Source organism: Malurus melanocephalus, unplaced genomic scaffold (genome assembly GCF_030028575.1).
Source record: "Malurus melanocephalus ecotype Western Australia unplaced genomic scaffold, MMel_1.1 scaffold_400, whole genome shotgun sequence".
In the NCBI taxonomy this organism is placed as follows: domain Eukaryota; kingdom Metazoa; phylum Chordata; class Aves; order Passeriformes; family Maluridae; genus Malurus; species Malurus melanocephalus.
Window position 1 is genome coordinate 568,176 of NW_026623632.1, and position 12,968 is coordinate 581,143.

Below are 12,968 nucleotides of genomic sequence, written 5' to 3' on the forward strand. Positions count from 1 at the left end.
TTATAAATTTTCCTAGAGGGATGATGTCCAGAAGTTGTCTATTAATAAACATCCATTCAGATTTCAAAAGTCAAATATAGTAAGTAACATTTTGCTACCAGAAGAAGCAACCAAAAAGAACAGTAAAAGCAGCATTCATGCAAGGTTTTAAAATATTCCAAAACTGCTTGAAATTCATTTGGCTCTAATAATCAGATGCAAAGAACATATCTTCACATTTTCAATGTGAATTTTCAGACAATGRGAAGCACATGCAGATGGAAAGAGCTGATTCCTGCACATTAATCCAGGTAGTACAGGACAAGTGTAAACCACTTCTGAACAATAATCCTATTTCTGGCAAGATTTCTCAGCAAGTTCTGATCCCAGGAATTGATAACCATAACCGATTTATCAAACAACTATGCCTCTGCCACTGGTACTGGTGAGCAGCTTTACCAGCAGAAGARCATTAAAAACAAGAACAGCATCAAACCAAGGCTCCTCAGATTTTCCATGTTGCTTAAGTCAGGCTTCAATAAAACTGCTCTTCTCCATGTTGAGAGGGCCCGTTTCACATATGACTGTTTCTAGCTTTCCAAGTGTCRATCATAAATATCTGGTCTAATCCCCCAGCACGGGCAGGGACRTCTTTGACTAGATCAGGTTGATCAAAGCCCTTCCCAGCCTGGCCTGAATGTTCATACAGAAGAACATTTCACCAGCAGAAATTTACTCACATTGCTTTGCACCCTAACTAAACCATGTGCTGCAGCTCTATATTTCCTTAATTTTCAGTTCTTGAACCACCCCTTCTATACCAGATTAACAGTGCACATGCTCTCCTGCATTGCTTCTACTCTTACCTGCAGGCTGTAACAAACACAGGAACAAACACTGCCTCAGAAGATGCCCTGGCATGCCCATGACTACCTTTCCTCAGGCAGTTACTAGATAGTTTGGAAAGGATCTTGCTCTTTGATGACTTTTCTACAGACTATCACGAGCAGAAACACAGGCCCAGTTCAAAGCTAAAGGAAATGGCAGGGAGCCTTTCAGYTGGCAGAGTACTGGCACCTGTGACATCCACGGCTCCGTGCACAGAACCGGGCTTCCACTGATGCCAGTGGGAATCCAGAACGTGACCCATTACAAAGTCCAGCTTCCAAACTAGTAAAAAGTTCTTCCAAGTGCCCAAGAAAGCCAGCTGCCTCACCCCAAGTGATTTCTCAGTGGGAGGCTGGGTATTTGGCTGGTTGCCCAGTACAATAAAATTCTTCTTTGCATATACTGTAGAACATTGTACTTACACAATTGAATTCAATTCCCAGATACATCTTTTGTCATTCGCATTATTTTGGGGGCTTTTATCTGTATGCTCTTTGTGTTGCAAAAAGAAAGGAAATAACTGTATTGCAAGCAGTCCAGTTGGCTGAGAATATTTGGAGGGAAGAGCAGGGGGAAGAAAGTGAGTTACTAAGCATGTCTCTCCCAAATAGAGAGCCAACCTGGAAAAAATAGGGACAGAATCAAAACCAAATAGCCTGCACTTGCCAGAAGCAGTGGAAGCAAACCCTTCCTGAGAGCTGGTGGTGCCCAGACTGCAGTGTGACTCACCAAGCTGCTCACTCCAAATGTTTCTTCTCAGCAAAGCCCAAAAGGGAAGCGCAAGAGCACAAAGCACCTCCTGAGCAAAGCCATCTGAGAGAGTGGAAGCAACTGAAAAGACTGCCATCCAAGTTGTCTATTCTTTCCCATCATGGAAGTTACTAAACCTTTTGGATAGTTTCAGCAGGAAGCAAGTATCAACTCCTTGGCTAACACAATTCACAGTCCCATAAGATTATCTTAAAAAACCCTATTGCCTTAAACCAAAGTACCATTCTGTGCACTGAGGCACGAGTTCTGTTTTTACTGACTCCATTATACTGCTGGTAATCTCCAGCACAGCAATCCTGCAGGTACTTGAYGCAAACAATTGTAACTCAGCAAGACCTAGCAGAGGGTATCTGGGGGCCCCATAAGGTTTGGCAGAAAACTCCTAATTCAGACAGAAGCTATGCCTAAGGATTATTTTGCTGCCTACACACTACCACTCTCACAAGATTATTACTKTAACAATTTACTACAAACACCAGTAATTCCCCTGAATGACAAAGTCACGCATTTCCTCATCTCAAATTTGGCAAAATTCCGTTTCAGTAAACAGCCATTTAACATGTAGGTTTTTAACTGACTGTGATGAAGTAATCTAAATCTTCCCCTTTAGAAAACTAAACCGAGTTCTACAGCATTGCATTGAAGAGATCTTTGCCAGGCTCAGAATATTTTTGCTATTTTGTTCTTAACCATAAGTGATATCTGTATTTCTTCAAAAAATAACTTACTTCAAGAGTTAGACCAGCTGTGACTTGCCCCCCAAGCCCCCTTTTCCACCCAGAGCTACCTTCAGTGACTGCAGAGACTCAGCATTGGTGTCACAGTAGAGGATAATGTTGTTAGCCATGCTGAAGCTCTCCCTGACTCCCAGGTGGTAGAACAGGGAAGGCTGACGGAAMGCGTCACTCATCTCTACAACAGCAATATCTGCAGAAAGAAATGAAAAAAATTGTTGTCAATGCCACACATTTCTGACAGTCAAATACTTTTGCGCCATAATTCTTCACACTATTTATTTTTATAAGATGACCTGGCTTTAGGTAGGAAATATGAGATCGGAGGGATTTCCCCATTTTAGCAATTATGCCTGAATTTTGAATATAGTCAGCAGGATGTGGTTTAGTTTTTTTCTATTTCACTATTACTGCTCTACTTTTTTTTTCATTGAATGAGACCTTAAAAGTGGTAAAAAGGGATGAACTGCTAATCAAGAAAAGGAAAAAACTGAATTTGCTGTCTTGAAGAAGAAAATCTGCCTGGTAAATCTAAACAATGGTGACCAATAACCTTAGGGAAAAATTAAAGAAAAAATCTACATATGATGTGTTTTTACCCTCTGTGCAAGTTGCAACAAAAACTCATGTAATCTGTGTACATCACTGTGGAACATACTGTATAGGTCTGTACTAGCACTTCGGAAGAAAAGAAACTGAAAGGTAAAGTTTCCAATATAAATTACCATTCGGATCTGTTTTGATTCATATAGAACAGTAAGAGACAGAATGAGATAAGGACAAGGTACAGATGAAGAGAAGCAAAGAGGGAGTGAATATGTAAAGCCAAAGACACCACTATATAAGTATAAACTTTACTGTGCAAAGAATTCTGTTCATAGTAWATTTAATTTGCATGAATAAAAGCAAGCACATGTACAAATGCTTACTGAACAAGGAATGTAGTCCACAATTTCTCTTAAACCATGTGTTTCTCTTGATTCACAACAATGTCAAAGTATAACAGAAGATGACTTCTGCTGACTCTTTGTAAGACTTCTGTTACACCTAGCAGCATTATTTCCACTGCAAAAATCTTGTGGAATCAAGAGAGCAAAACAAGAAAACAGAGTCATCTCCACCTCTTCCACAAACACTTTYCTGTCTTTTCACCCAATTAATTTTTTTCTTTTCTTTCAGAAAAAAAACAAAAACACACAAAACCAAACCCAAACCAGAGAAATATGCTTCTGTTAAGAGTAGAACAAGAAAAGCAGCCTGGTTTCCAGTATCTCTCTATGCTTTCTCTTTCCTTTGGATGCTTTCACAACTGAAAACATARATAGCAAGACAAGCTCTGCAGGGAAAAAGCTTGTGTACACTCAAGTTTCTCTAGTCTAATTAATCTAATAAGAGATTCTACCTCTAACCACAACTTTTCACCTCACCTATTTACTTAGATCATCAAAACTGAAATGAAGATATTCTATAAAAGATAAGCCTTGTGGCTATGCTCTCAACTGGGGAGGCAGTGTCTCTCCAACTTGTTGAAAAGTAATACCTTGGAGACATCTCCTCTTCAGWAATGTTTTCCTGTAACTGGTCTACAGGCTTATAAATTATTAAAAACCTGAAGGAAGGATAGAGACACTCAGGGGAGAGAGCTAACGTTTGCCTATACCAGCTTAAGCTCTTCAAGAAACAAGACAAGAGAGGTGACTAACATGGTACAAAAAAAGAGATACTTTTCCCCACTTAAAAATCTACTATTAAATTATGTTTTCTAAAAGATTCATAATTTGTGTCCTAAGCATCTCCCTCTGTCCAATTTCACATAAATATCTGAACTATGGATTCCATAAAATTTTCTTGAAGTAAAAAAGGCAGTGCACTGCTAAGACTACACTCACTTTCATTAATTCTAGGAAACTGAAACATCACTGAAGCCAAACAAGAATGACAACACTGCTACTATACTTTGTTCCGGTGAGATTAGGTTTATTTYCTTCAGAAAGTTGCCATAATACAAGTTATATTTTTAACTGCTCTTATTCACATAAAATTCTAATCTTGAGCAACTGTACATCTATGGTGCGTATCTGTTACATCACGCAGGAGGAAAATTTTTACAACTTGCCATGACTTAATTCTGCAGTCTTGCAAGACAGTGTGCTATCTTTAGAGCAGCAAAACTAAGATTAAAAGAGAAATACTGCTTTAGATGGAGCATGTTAAAAAAAAAATCACTTGAGAAATTCTATGTTAAAATGGTGAGTTCCCATATCATGATGAAGAAAATAACAACTAAAATAAACGGTACGTATGTATATATACTACTGTCAAGCTGGCCAAACCCACTGAACACAGTCTGACTCAGGGCCACACTGTAAGAAACATTCTTGGGTCCTGTACCATCCCTTTCATAGTAATATTTTTTTAAAAACAGAAACAAAAACAAACCATATAAAAACCTTGAGTTACTTACACAGAAGAGGGAAAGACCATCATTTGTAAGAAAAATACACTGAGATACTGGTTGTATTTCTTACATAACTAAAGAGGATTTCTTTCCTTTGCATGTCAAGACTTTTGTAAAATCCATGTCTTCTAGATAATCTCATTGGATAGATAAAGCAGTGTCTTCTGTCAAGTTTTCCTGCTCACTCTAGCAGTTATGTATTTTAACATGAAGTCGTCACTCAGAGTACAAAGAGATCAGATTTCTAAGATTAAGGTAGGTCTCAGGGCTGGTATCACAAGTTCCAAGGGGAACAGCCCAAACCATACCTGCAATGCCAACAAGCCACAAAAAGAAATATGCACTTTTGGGATCAGGTGTCTACACAAGTGAAAAAAAAACCCCACATATCCTAAATTAGCTATTCTGAAAGACCTATTTTTATCTTCTTTTACAACATCAGGAGCGAAAGTCCTCTGACCAAAAACGGATCAGTGTACAGTGCACCTGACAAAAGTATAGAAGTCAAATACTATGTAGCAAATAGAAGCTCATTTGGGAGGGGAAAAAAAAAAGCAAAAACTCACCACCAGAAATAGGAGTGGTAATGACTCCTATAAAGCACCTGAAGTGTACTGTCAGGTGCACTACAAAACAATCATATACTATATTCAGTTACATGAAATATCTTCAGAAGTTTAGGAAAGATGAACAAGACTGATGATTTTTAGCACAAAACTAAGTAAAAATATCCATACCTATATCAAAATTCTCTGTAGTTTGAAAGAGCCAGGATTCAGTTAAGCCCAAAAGAACTGTCTGGTCATCAATACATAAACAGCCAGAATCCTGTTTATCAGGTTCTCACTCTCAATTTCCCCCAGATGAAATTAATCAAACATTCTAATGCAAGAGAAGATAAGTCTTCCATTCACTGGAAAACCAGTTTCATTAAGTATTTAAACGGTATTTCAATACAGGTGGACAAATCAGCTCTACAGTTACACTGGAACTACCCCCCTTACCAAAACATCTGGTGGTTTGAGTTTCAGGACAAGTAAAAACCTGATCAAGCACAGGAATCAGAGTAGAGCTCTCTCAACACCTAAGCACTCAGGATGAAGCACTGTAAAGACCAGGAACTGACAACTGATCTCAAACGCTCTTGCACACCTCCAATGATGCAGCAAAGAAACCCTGTTCAGGCTCCAGTAGARTAATGGGTAGGGTGGGTATGAAAGCACACTGTATAAAACAGGAAATAAAGACAGAAAAATGGAAGAACAGCAATTTTACAACYTTACATGTTGCATAAAAGTGAAATTTTATCTTGTGCCCAAGACCAAAGTAAGACATAAAATCTACTCTCTCTCAACTTTCTCTCCCAACCCTTAGATGACTGGCATGCCAAGTGTATTGTGAACATGAGACTAGAGCTTCCTTCACTCTGCCCTAGGTAGCAAAACCAGCATAAACACAGCAGCAGGCAGTTAGTTCGGTGTCCATGTCCTAAATAACCCTGAGCTCTGCCTGCCTGCTGACAGCAACCAAAGTGCCTCTCATGAAGCTGCCTTTGTACACATGAGCTGAGTAACCACACACTAAGCTGCAGACACACCAATGACCACTGAGCTGCCACAATCAATGTCATCAGGCTAACTAACATCTACACCAACAATAGCTTGAAAAACACTGCCATTCAAGGGATCAAAATATCACTACAGTAGTAACTGGCTTCTATTACCCTAAGAAACCAGATTTGTGAGATGGAATTGGAGGCAACTCACTTGACCCTTTTTGCCGGAAAAGCACCAGAGAAGCACACACCTCTGTGAAGTCTGGCATATATTAAAACTATATTACCAATCATTCTTACTTGTGATGTAAATTGGCTTAGTTCTTTTTAAGCTATCTGTGCAAAGACTGAGAATCTTACATATAAAATCTCTACTAATTAACTTGTCTTTTAGAAATGGTAAAAACTTAACAGTATACACATCAACACAGCCAAAAAAGGTTAAGTGTCCATTAGTGAATATGAAGCCCTTTGCTCTGGGCTATTAGCCGTGCCTTTAGTCACCATGACAGTGACAAATGAAATGCAGTGGTCAAAGTTCATCTCCTATTAATTGTTTTAACTGTAACAGGGCAAAGAAGAATGTTTAAACAAGTGCTCTGAGATTTCATATGCATACGCCCTACTTTTTGATACTACCTGCTTACTACAGTGCCGCCAGRAAAAACAATGAATACAAACAGAGCAGCTATACAACCAATTAATGTTTATGTTTGCTATTATCTTCTGATTAATTGCTATTAAACACATGGCCATTGCCTTACATTCATTGTCCAACAATTAATCAGGGAATAAAGGAAGATGAGAACGGCAACTTCTGAGACCAGGATTTTGTGTTATTTTCCACTTGAGGGTTAGAAGAGTAAGRTACTGTACTGACAGAGATATAGAAGAAAAGGAATAAGGACAAAATTTATTTCAGTGCAAGTCTGAACACTAAGTGTATTTCACACTGCAACAGGAGCTCTCCATCCAGCATGAGAACAATGATATGATGATATTTGCTATCGGGCAAACTTTCAGAAACAAGYGAGGAATATCCTTGTCTACTTCAASTTCTGCATGGTTCTCYATGCTTGGCATAGATAGCTTCCTGTTTACCAGACACTGCCTGCATGAGGTAGGAAACCTGCTTTGGCAATCCCAATGCATCAGYACAACTTGGTATTTCTGGTTCAACCGTGCAAACCACAGTGTCACTGACTTGTCAGCAGCACTGGAAMCAGACATTTCCTGTCAAGAGTGTCTCACACGGCTCCAAGACTGGAAACTATTGATGTGAGCCACTGAGGTGAGAATACCTAAACACAGGAGAATGGCTGACCTCCCAGGAAACCAGTCCAGCCAAGCCAGTCTRTTGGGAGAGGCTAACCAAAAAACCACCAAATTTATAGGGGTGTCTGAAGATTGAATATGGGGAAGGAAAAGCAGGTAATGATGGTACAGGCAAGTTAAGTATGCCATAAACAAGAGGAAAAGCAGGGTTTTTGTAGAAGCTAGAATTGATGTAAAGTAGGTTTAAGGGCACCAAGACAAAAACATGTGATGGACATGGGCTAGCTCTTATCTAGTGAAAGGCGTCATGACTTAGGAATCTTAAGTAATCTTGTCTTGAGAAGTCTCATTTTTATGCAATGGAAGCTGAGATCCAGCACCAATGAAGTACAGATCAGAGCCTCTCCTGAAATCTACTCAAAAGAGAACTTCTGAGCACGAATTCCCAGCAGATACAACACAAGCCCAGCTGTCTGGTGGGTGGTCCCTTACCAGATGCTGCACAGCACCAAATAGAACTAGAAGTAATTAGAGAACTTAATACTTGCCCAAAAAGCATCTATTTACCTTTAGATGCAACAGCACCATTTTGTTGTTATGCTCCTTGAAYAGCTAAACTGTGTTGAGTTGCTCTTGAATTTCCAAGTGAACTTGTACACCTAGACTTATAAGGAAAATGGTATGATTTCACTTTAGACAAACTCAACAAACAGCTGTTACTGTCTGGGGTGGCCCTGACCCTCTCCAATGTTTGTATCAGACCTAGCGTGGTCAATACCCAGTGAGACAGCTCAGTCTGTTTGCATGGAGGGCTGGGGTGAGCGTGCAGGATCAGTTCACTCCTGGATCAGTTAGATGATCTCACTTTCTACCCACACAATCACTAGGTCCTATATAAAGAAGGCACCAGACACCACAGTATCGGCAGGGATGCAACTGAGTACCAACTTACTTCTGCTTGAGAGTCACATATTGTTCCAGTGAGCAAGTAAATTTTAATCTCCATACAGACATGGATGCAACATTCTCTTGTTCAGGAATTCCATAAATTCCATAAACTCAATAAGAGTTCCTTGAGGAACAATACASAAAATAAACACACTACACAAGCCAACTCATTGCATTAGGCATCTATAGCCATACTGATAGACCATATGTGACTTAATAGATGCTGATTTCTTTCTAGTTAAGGTAAGAAAGAAGAACTACTTAAGTTAAATGACAACAATGTGCAAGAGCAAATGTAAGTTGTCTCTGTACACTCTGTCCCCAGAAATCACAATAAAATTCATAATCTACAAAACACAGTGTCCTGGAGCACTCCTCCCAAATGTTTAACTGATTGGTGGTGAACTGCTGTCACATAGGAGCATTGCAAAACTTGCACCCTGTCCCACAATACATCAAGGTGCTCCTTAGTAAAACTTGTGCAAATTGATTGACACCAAATTTTRTAGCTAACTGGCTCAGATCATTGTCACAAACTCAAATGCAAGAGTTCACCAAGTAGAACCATCCGAGCAAGGAGGAGAGAAAAAACAAGTTACTTTTTTGTTACAACAACAGCATTTTAAGACCAAGACCAAGATCCTCCAAAAACTCTGGCCTTTTTGTCTGTACTGTGCTTCAAAGATCCGGAGGGAAAAGAACCTCTTGCTTCTGTAATCAAAAGCTGATGGAAGATAAGCCCAGGGCAATTACCAAAATAAAACAGCAGAAGCCGGCCACGAACTGGTAATGGAAAACAAGTTATAACAGATGTTAGAAAAGGAATGAGACAGGAGAATACAGATGACAAAAAATAAAGGGTTGTGTAGGAATGAATACATCAAACTCTACATCAAAACCTATATTACCATGTCAATGATCTGAAGACAACTCAAACAATATAAAAAGGCTAATGAAGAAAAAGAAAAGAGAAGAAAGCTTGAGATTCAAAAAATCCACTCTCTCTTGGCTCCAAAACAGAATTGTAATGTTATCACATGATTCCAACCCCCAACAATTCAAAAAACCCACTTTCAGCTTGATGCATGTGGGAGGAACTCGGGATTAGGCAAGAATAAAAGATGACAAGCAAACAAAGAACCATTTATTTAAAAATAACCTCAATATGTTCAGGCTCACTGCATCTTTATCAATCCTAGTGAAACAGGCTCTAGAGTACTAATAACACCAAATACTAAAGATTATCTTTGAACTTTGCATCAGAAAAAATACTCAGACCTCAAAGGGGTAACTACTGAAGCTAAAATGAAGGCTGGAGCACATTACAGGGCTAGTGTCAGAATCTGTAATTTGTACCAAATGTTATTCAAGCAATCTACAGACACAACAGCAGAAGTAGTCAATGAAGACATGGCAAGCTGTAGCAAATCAGTACTCCTGCATTTAGAGTTTTGATCAGAGGATCTTCATCACTGTGACTTTTTACAAAGACTAAACACTTCTTTGGCCTGGACAGAATCGTAAGCAGGCAAACCTCCCTAGATAGATAGATAGATAGATAGATAGATAGATAGATAGATAGATAGATAGATAGATAGATAGATAGATAGATAGATAGATAGATAGATAGATGATGTGATCATATTTGTGCGATTATTTTGATTTATGTTTCCATGTTACGTGCCTTTGAGATGCAAGATGAAAGAGTAATTATTCATTCTCTAGAGAAGTGACTGAGCTTAGCTAAGAAAGAACTTTATGAACACCGGTGTGCCAACAGGAGAGTTCAGAGAAGAAAGCAGAGTCCTATGAAAATCAAACAGCCATGTCTCGGGGTGGTGGAAAATTCTCCTRAAGTCTAAGTGAACTTTAAAGTTTGCTACAGTTTCAAAGTTGCAGAGTTCATTAAAACCAAGGTAGGAAAGAACAATCCACCTCAAGTACAGGATGTGCAGGAAAAAAGCTGATCAAAAGGGCTTCWCATTCCTATCTTTTCTGTTCTGTTTATTTCTTATTTAGTGAACTGAAGTTTTCTCCATCCAAGAAGTCTTCCAGTTTATTGGTTGGTTTTTTTTTTTCCCTAAAATCTGACTATTGTCACTTATAACACAGTTATATATTTGGTATCTTTGCTCAGCTCACTGTGACAAAAATGTCTAAGGCAGATCACCTCCAAGCTTCTTAAAACAAGTCTGGGTTTCAATGCAGCAGCTGGAGGGAACAGATGAAAACCGTGTAGCTCAGTATTTCTTCTCTGCCAGAAGCCAGGAGGCAATGTTGCAGAGAAAGTAAGAATGGGGCAAATAAAGAGTGAGCTTTATTAGACAACAATCCAGACACATTTAGAGAAAAATGYTGAGCTACCTAGAAAGCTAAATATCAACAACTAATTTAGTGCTCAATATTATGTGAGCAATTAGAGCTATTTTTCTTGATATTTGTTACTTTGCATTCACTATTAATAAATTTCAGCTGTCCTTTACCTGCTCATTTGCCTGGTACTGCAATTCTTTATTGCATATTCTTTTAAGTTTTGACTAGCCTGCACATTAGCAAACTTTACCATTACCCTTTTCACCAGCAAGAAATTTCCAGACCRGACGTGAAACTTCTGGAAAACCCAATTCAAAAAAGAAAGTACAGAACAATCCTGCTAACAGACTTYTTTTCTATTGACAACCTTGCCTTATTGCAAAACTTATCTTCTGTTCCTTTCCTTTAAGAGTCCACTTATCTCAAGGGTTATRAGGATGTCATCTCCAGTCATTTTGTTCCTTTAACAGTATTTGGTAAAGTATCCCATTCCGACATCTCAATATACAGTCTTAAATGGATCACCCTTAAGTACAGGCTCATAAGAAGAGTGCGATTTCCTACAAAAAAAGCCACTTCAACTCCTCCCTACKGCCAGATTTTACCCATGAGTAGCAAAGAACACAATGGATTCTTTATTTCTATTTTTAAGCCATTTGCCCATACRTAATACCAATATCATCTCCCTCTACTATGCTGCCAAAATCAACTRAAGTCAGAAGTCACACACCATAATTATCATCTCAGCTTGTTTCAGTCAGAGCTCCTTGAGAACTTTTGAGTCATCTTCCCATAGCTCCTGCAACTTGCTACTGTTCATTTTATCAGGTTTTTTTAAAACCTCTAATGGAAATTTAAGTCTGAGGTAGTTCCTTAGCTTTATCCCTTTTAAACAAAGTCCTTATGATAATATCAGGAAAGATGCATCATTCTCAAGTCTTCTTTTTTCACCTTGACTGCTTAGGATCCCTATTTTGCTCCGTGTTGAAGAAGCATTTGAGAAAGACAAAAAAGAAAAAAGAAAAGCAGTCTTCAGCAGGTATTACTCAAATTCTTCTGGAAACTGTCTTACTAAGGTTTACATGTCTTTTGACACATTTTTTAACTTGCTTCCTTATCTGAACAAAAGTTGGTCTTTCAAAGGGCATCATTSCATTCCTTCATGATCTTAGCAATGCCACCTGCTGTGGATCACTTTAAAATTTCTGTYRATAAATAGCATACCTTTTCTGCAAAGGAGTTTTCCTTAAGATGTCTTTATGCTACCTGAAAGCTCTTCCTCTTTTTAGTTAATCCTTTCAATTCATTGTTAAGAAGTTTGCTCATTCTTACACAGGTTCTAGTAGAAATGTGGCCTGCACCAAGACAAGCTAAGTCGAAGACTGACTGCAGACCCTCTCAAGAAGGCCAGAGCCATGCCCATTAAGCCACTGGAAAAATTCTGGAAGTGTTTCTAATTCAAAGATGTACAACTATTTCTTATAACATTATTTTCACGTCARGAGAGTTAATGTTTTCCAATTCAGWSATACCAAAAATGGTTTAAACTTAGAAGATTCATGAGCAGCAAGTACAGACTGAAAAATAAATACAAGCATTTCAAGGTTATGATGAACAGCATCTGGAATGCCTGTAAAAAAATGGGAATATTCCTAAGCTGSTGAAAATTTTGAGGCAGAATTTTTTCTGAGAGTTGTAAACAAACACATTTTTTAAATGTCTTTACTTAGTCATGGAAATCTTTCCATTCTAAGAAGAAACTATTCTTCATAAATAATATAGCACTTGAGAATTTTAGACCTCAAGTTTCATTATAATCAAAAAAATACACCGACCACTCCTGGTTCTCACTATCCTCTCCCATAAAAAGCTCTACATTGCAGCATTTTCACTGCTGTGTCCAGTGCTTTCCCATGAACAGAAAGGCACCCAGAAAACTAATTGCCCAAAGGCTTTGGAATCCCACATGCCATGTTTTCTGATAAAAAAACATCATTGCTTCTTAAAAAGCATGCACATTTTTGTGAAAAGGAAAATAAAGCAACTG

General features: G+C 38.4%; 1 protein-coding gene across 1 annotated transcript in view; it reads right to left on the minus strand.

The window, feature by feature from the left end:
* Positions 1 to 12,968, minus strand: part of MAP3K5 (mitogen-activated protein kinase kinase kinase 5) — a 100,763-nt gene that overhangs the window by 69,695 nt on the left and 18,100 nt on the right. Inside the window, exon 2 of the mRNA XM_057379283.1 lies at positions 2,426 to 2,565. Within this exon, the coding sequence (XP_057235266.1) occupies positions 2,426 to 2,565 (140 nt within the window). The remainder of the gene's footprint in view (positions 1 to 2,425; positions 2,566 to 12,968) is intronic.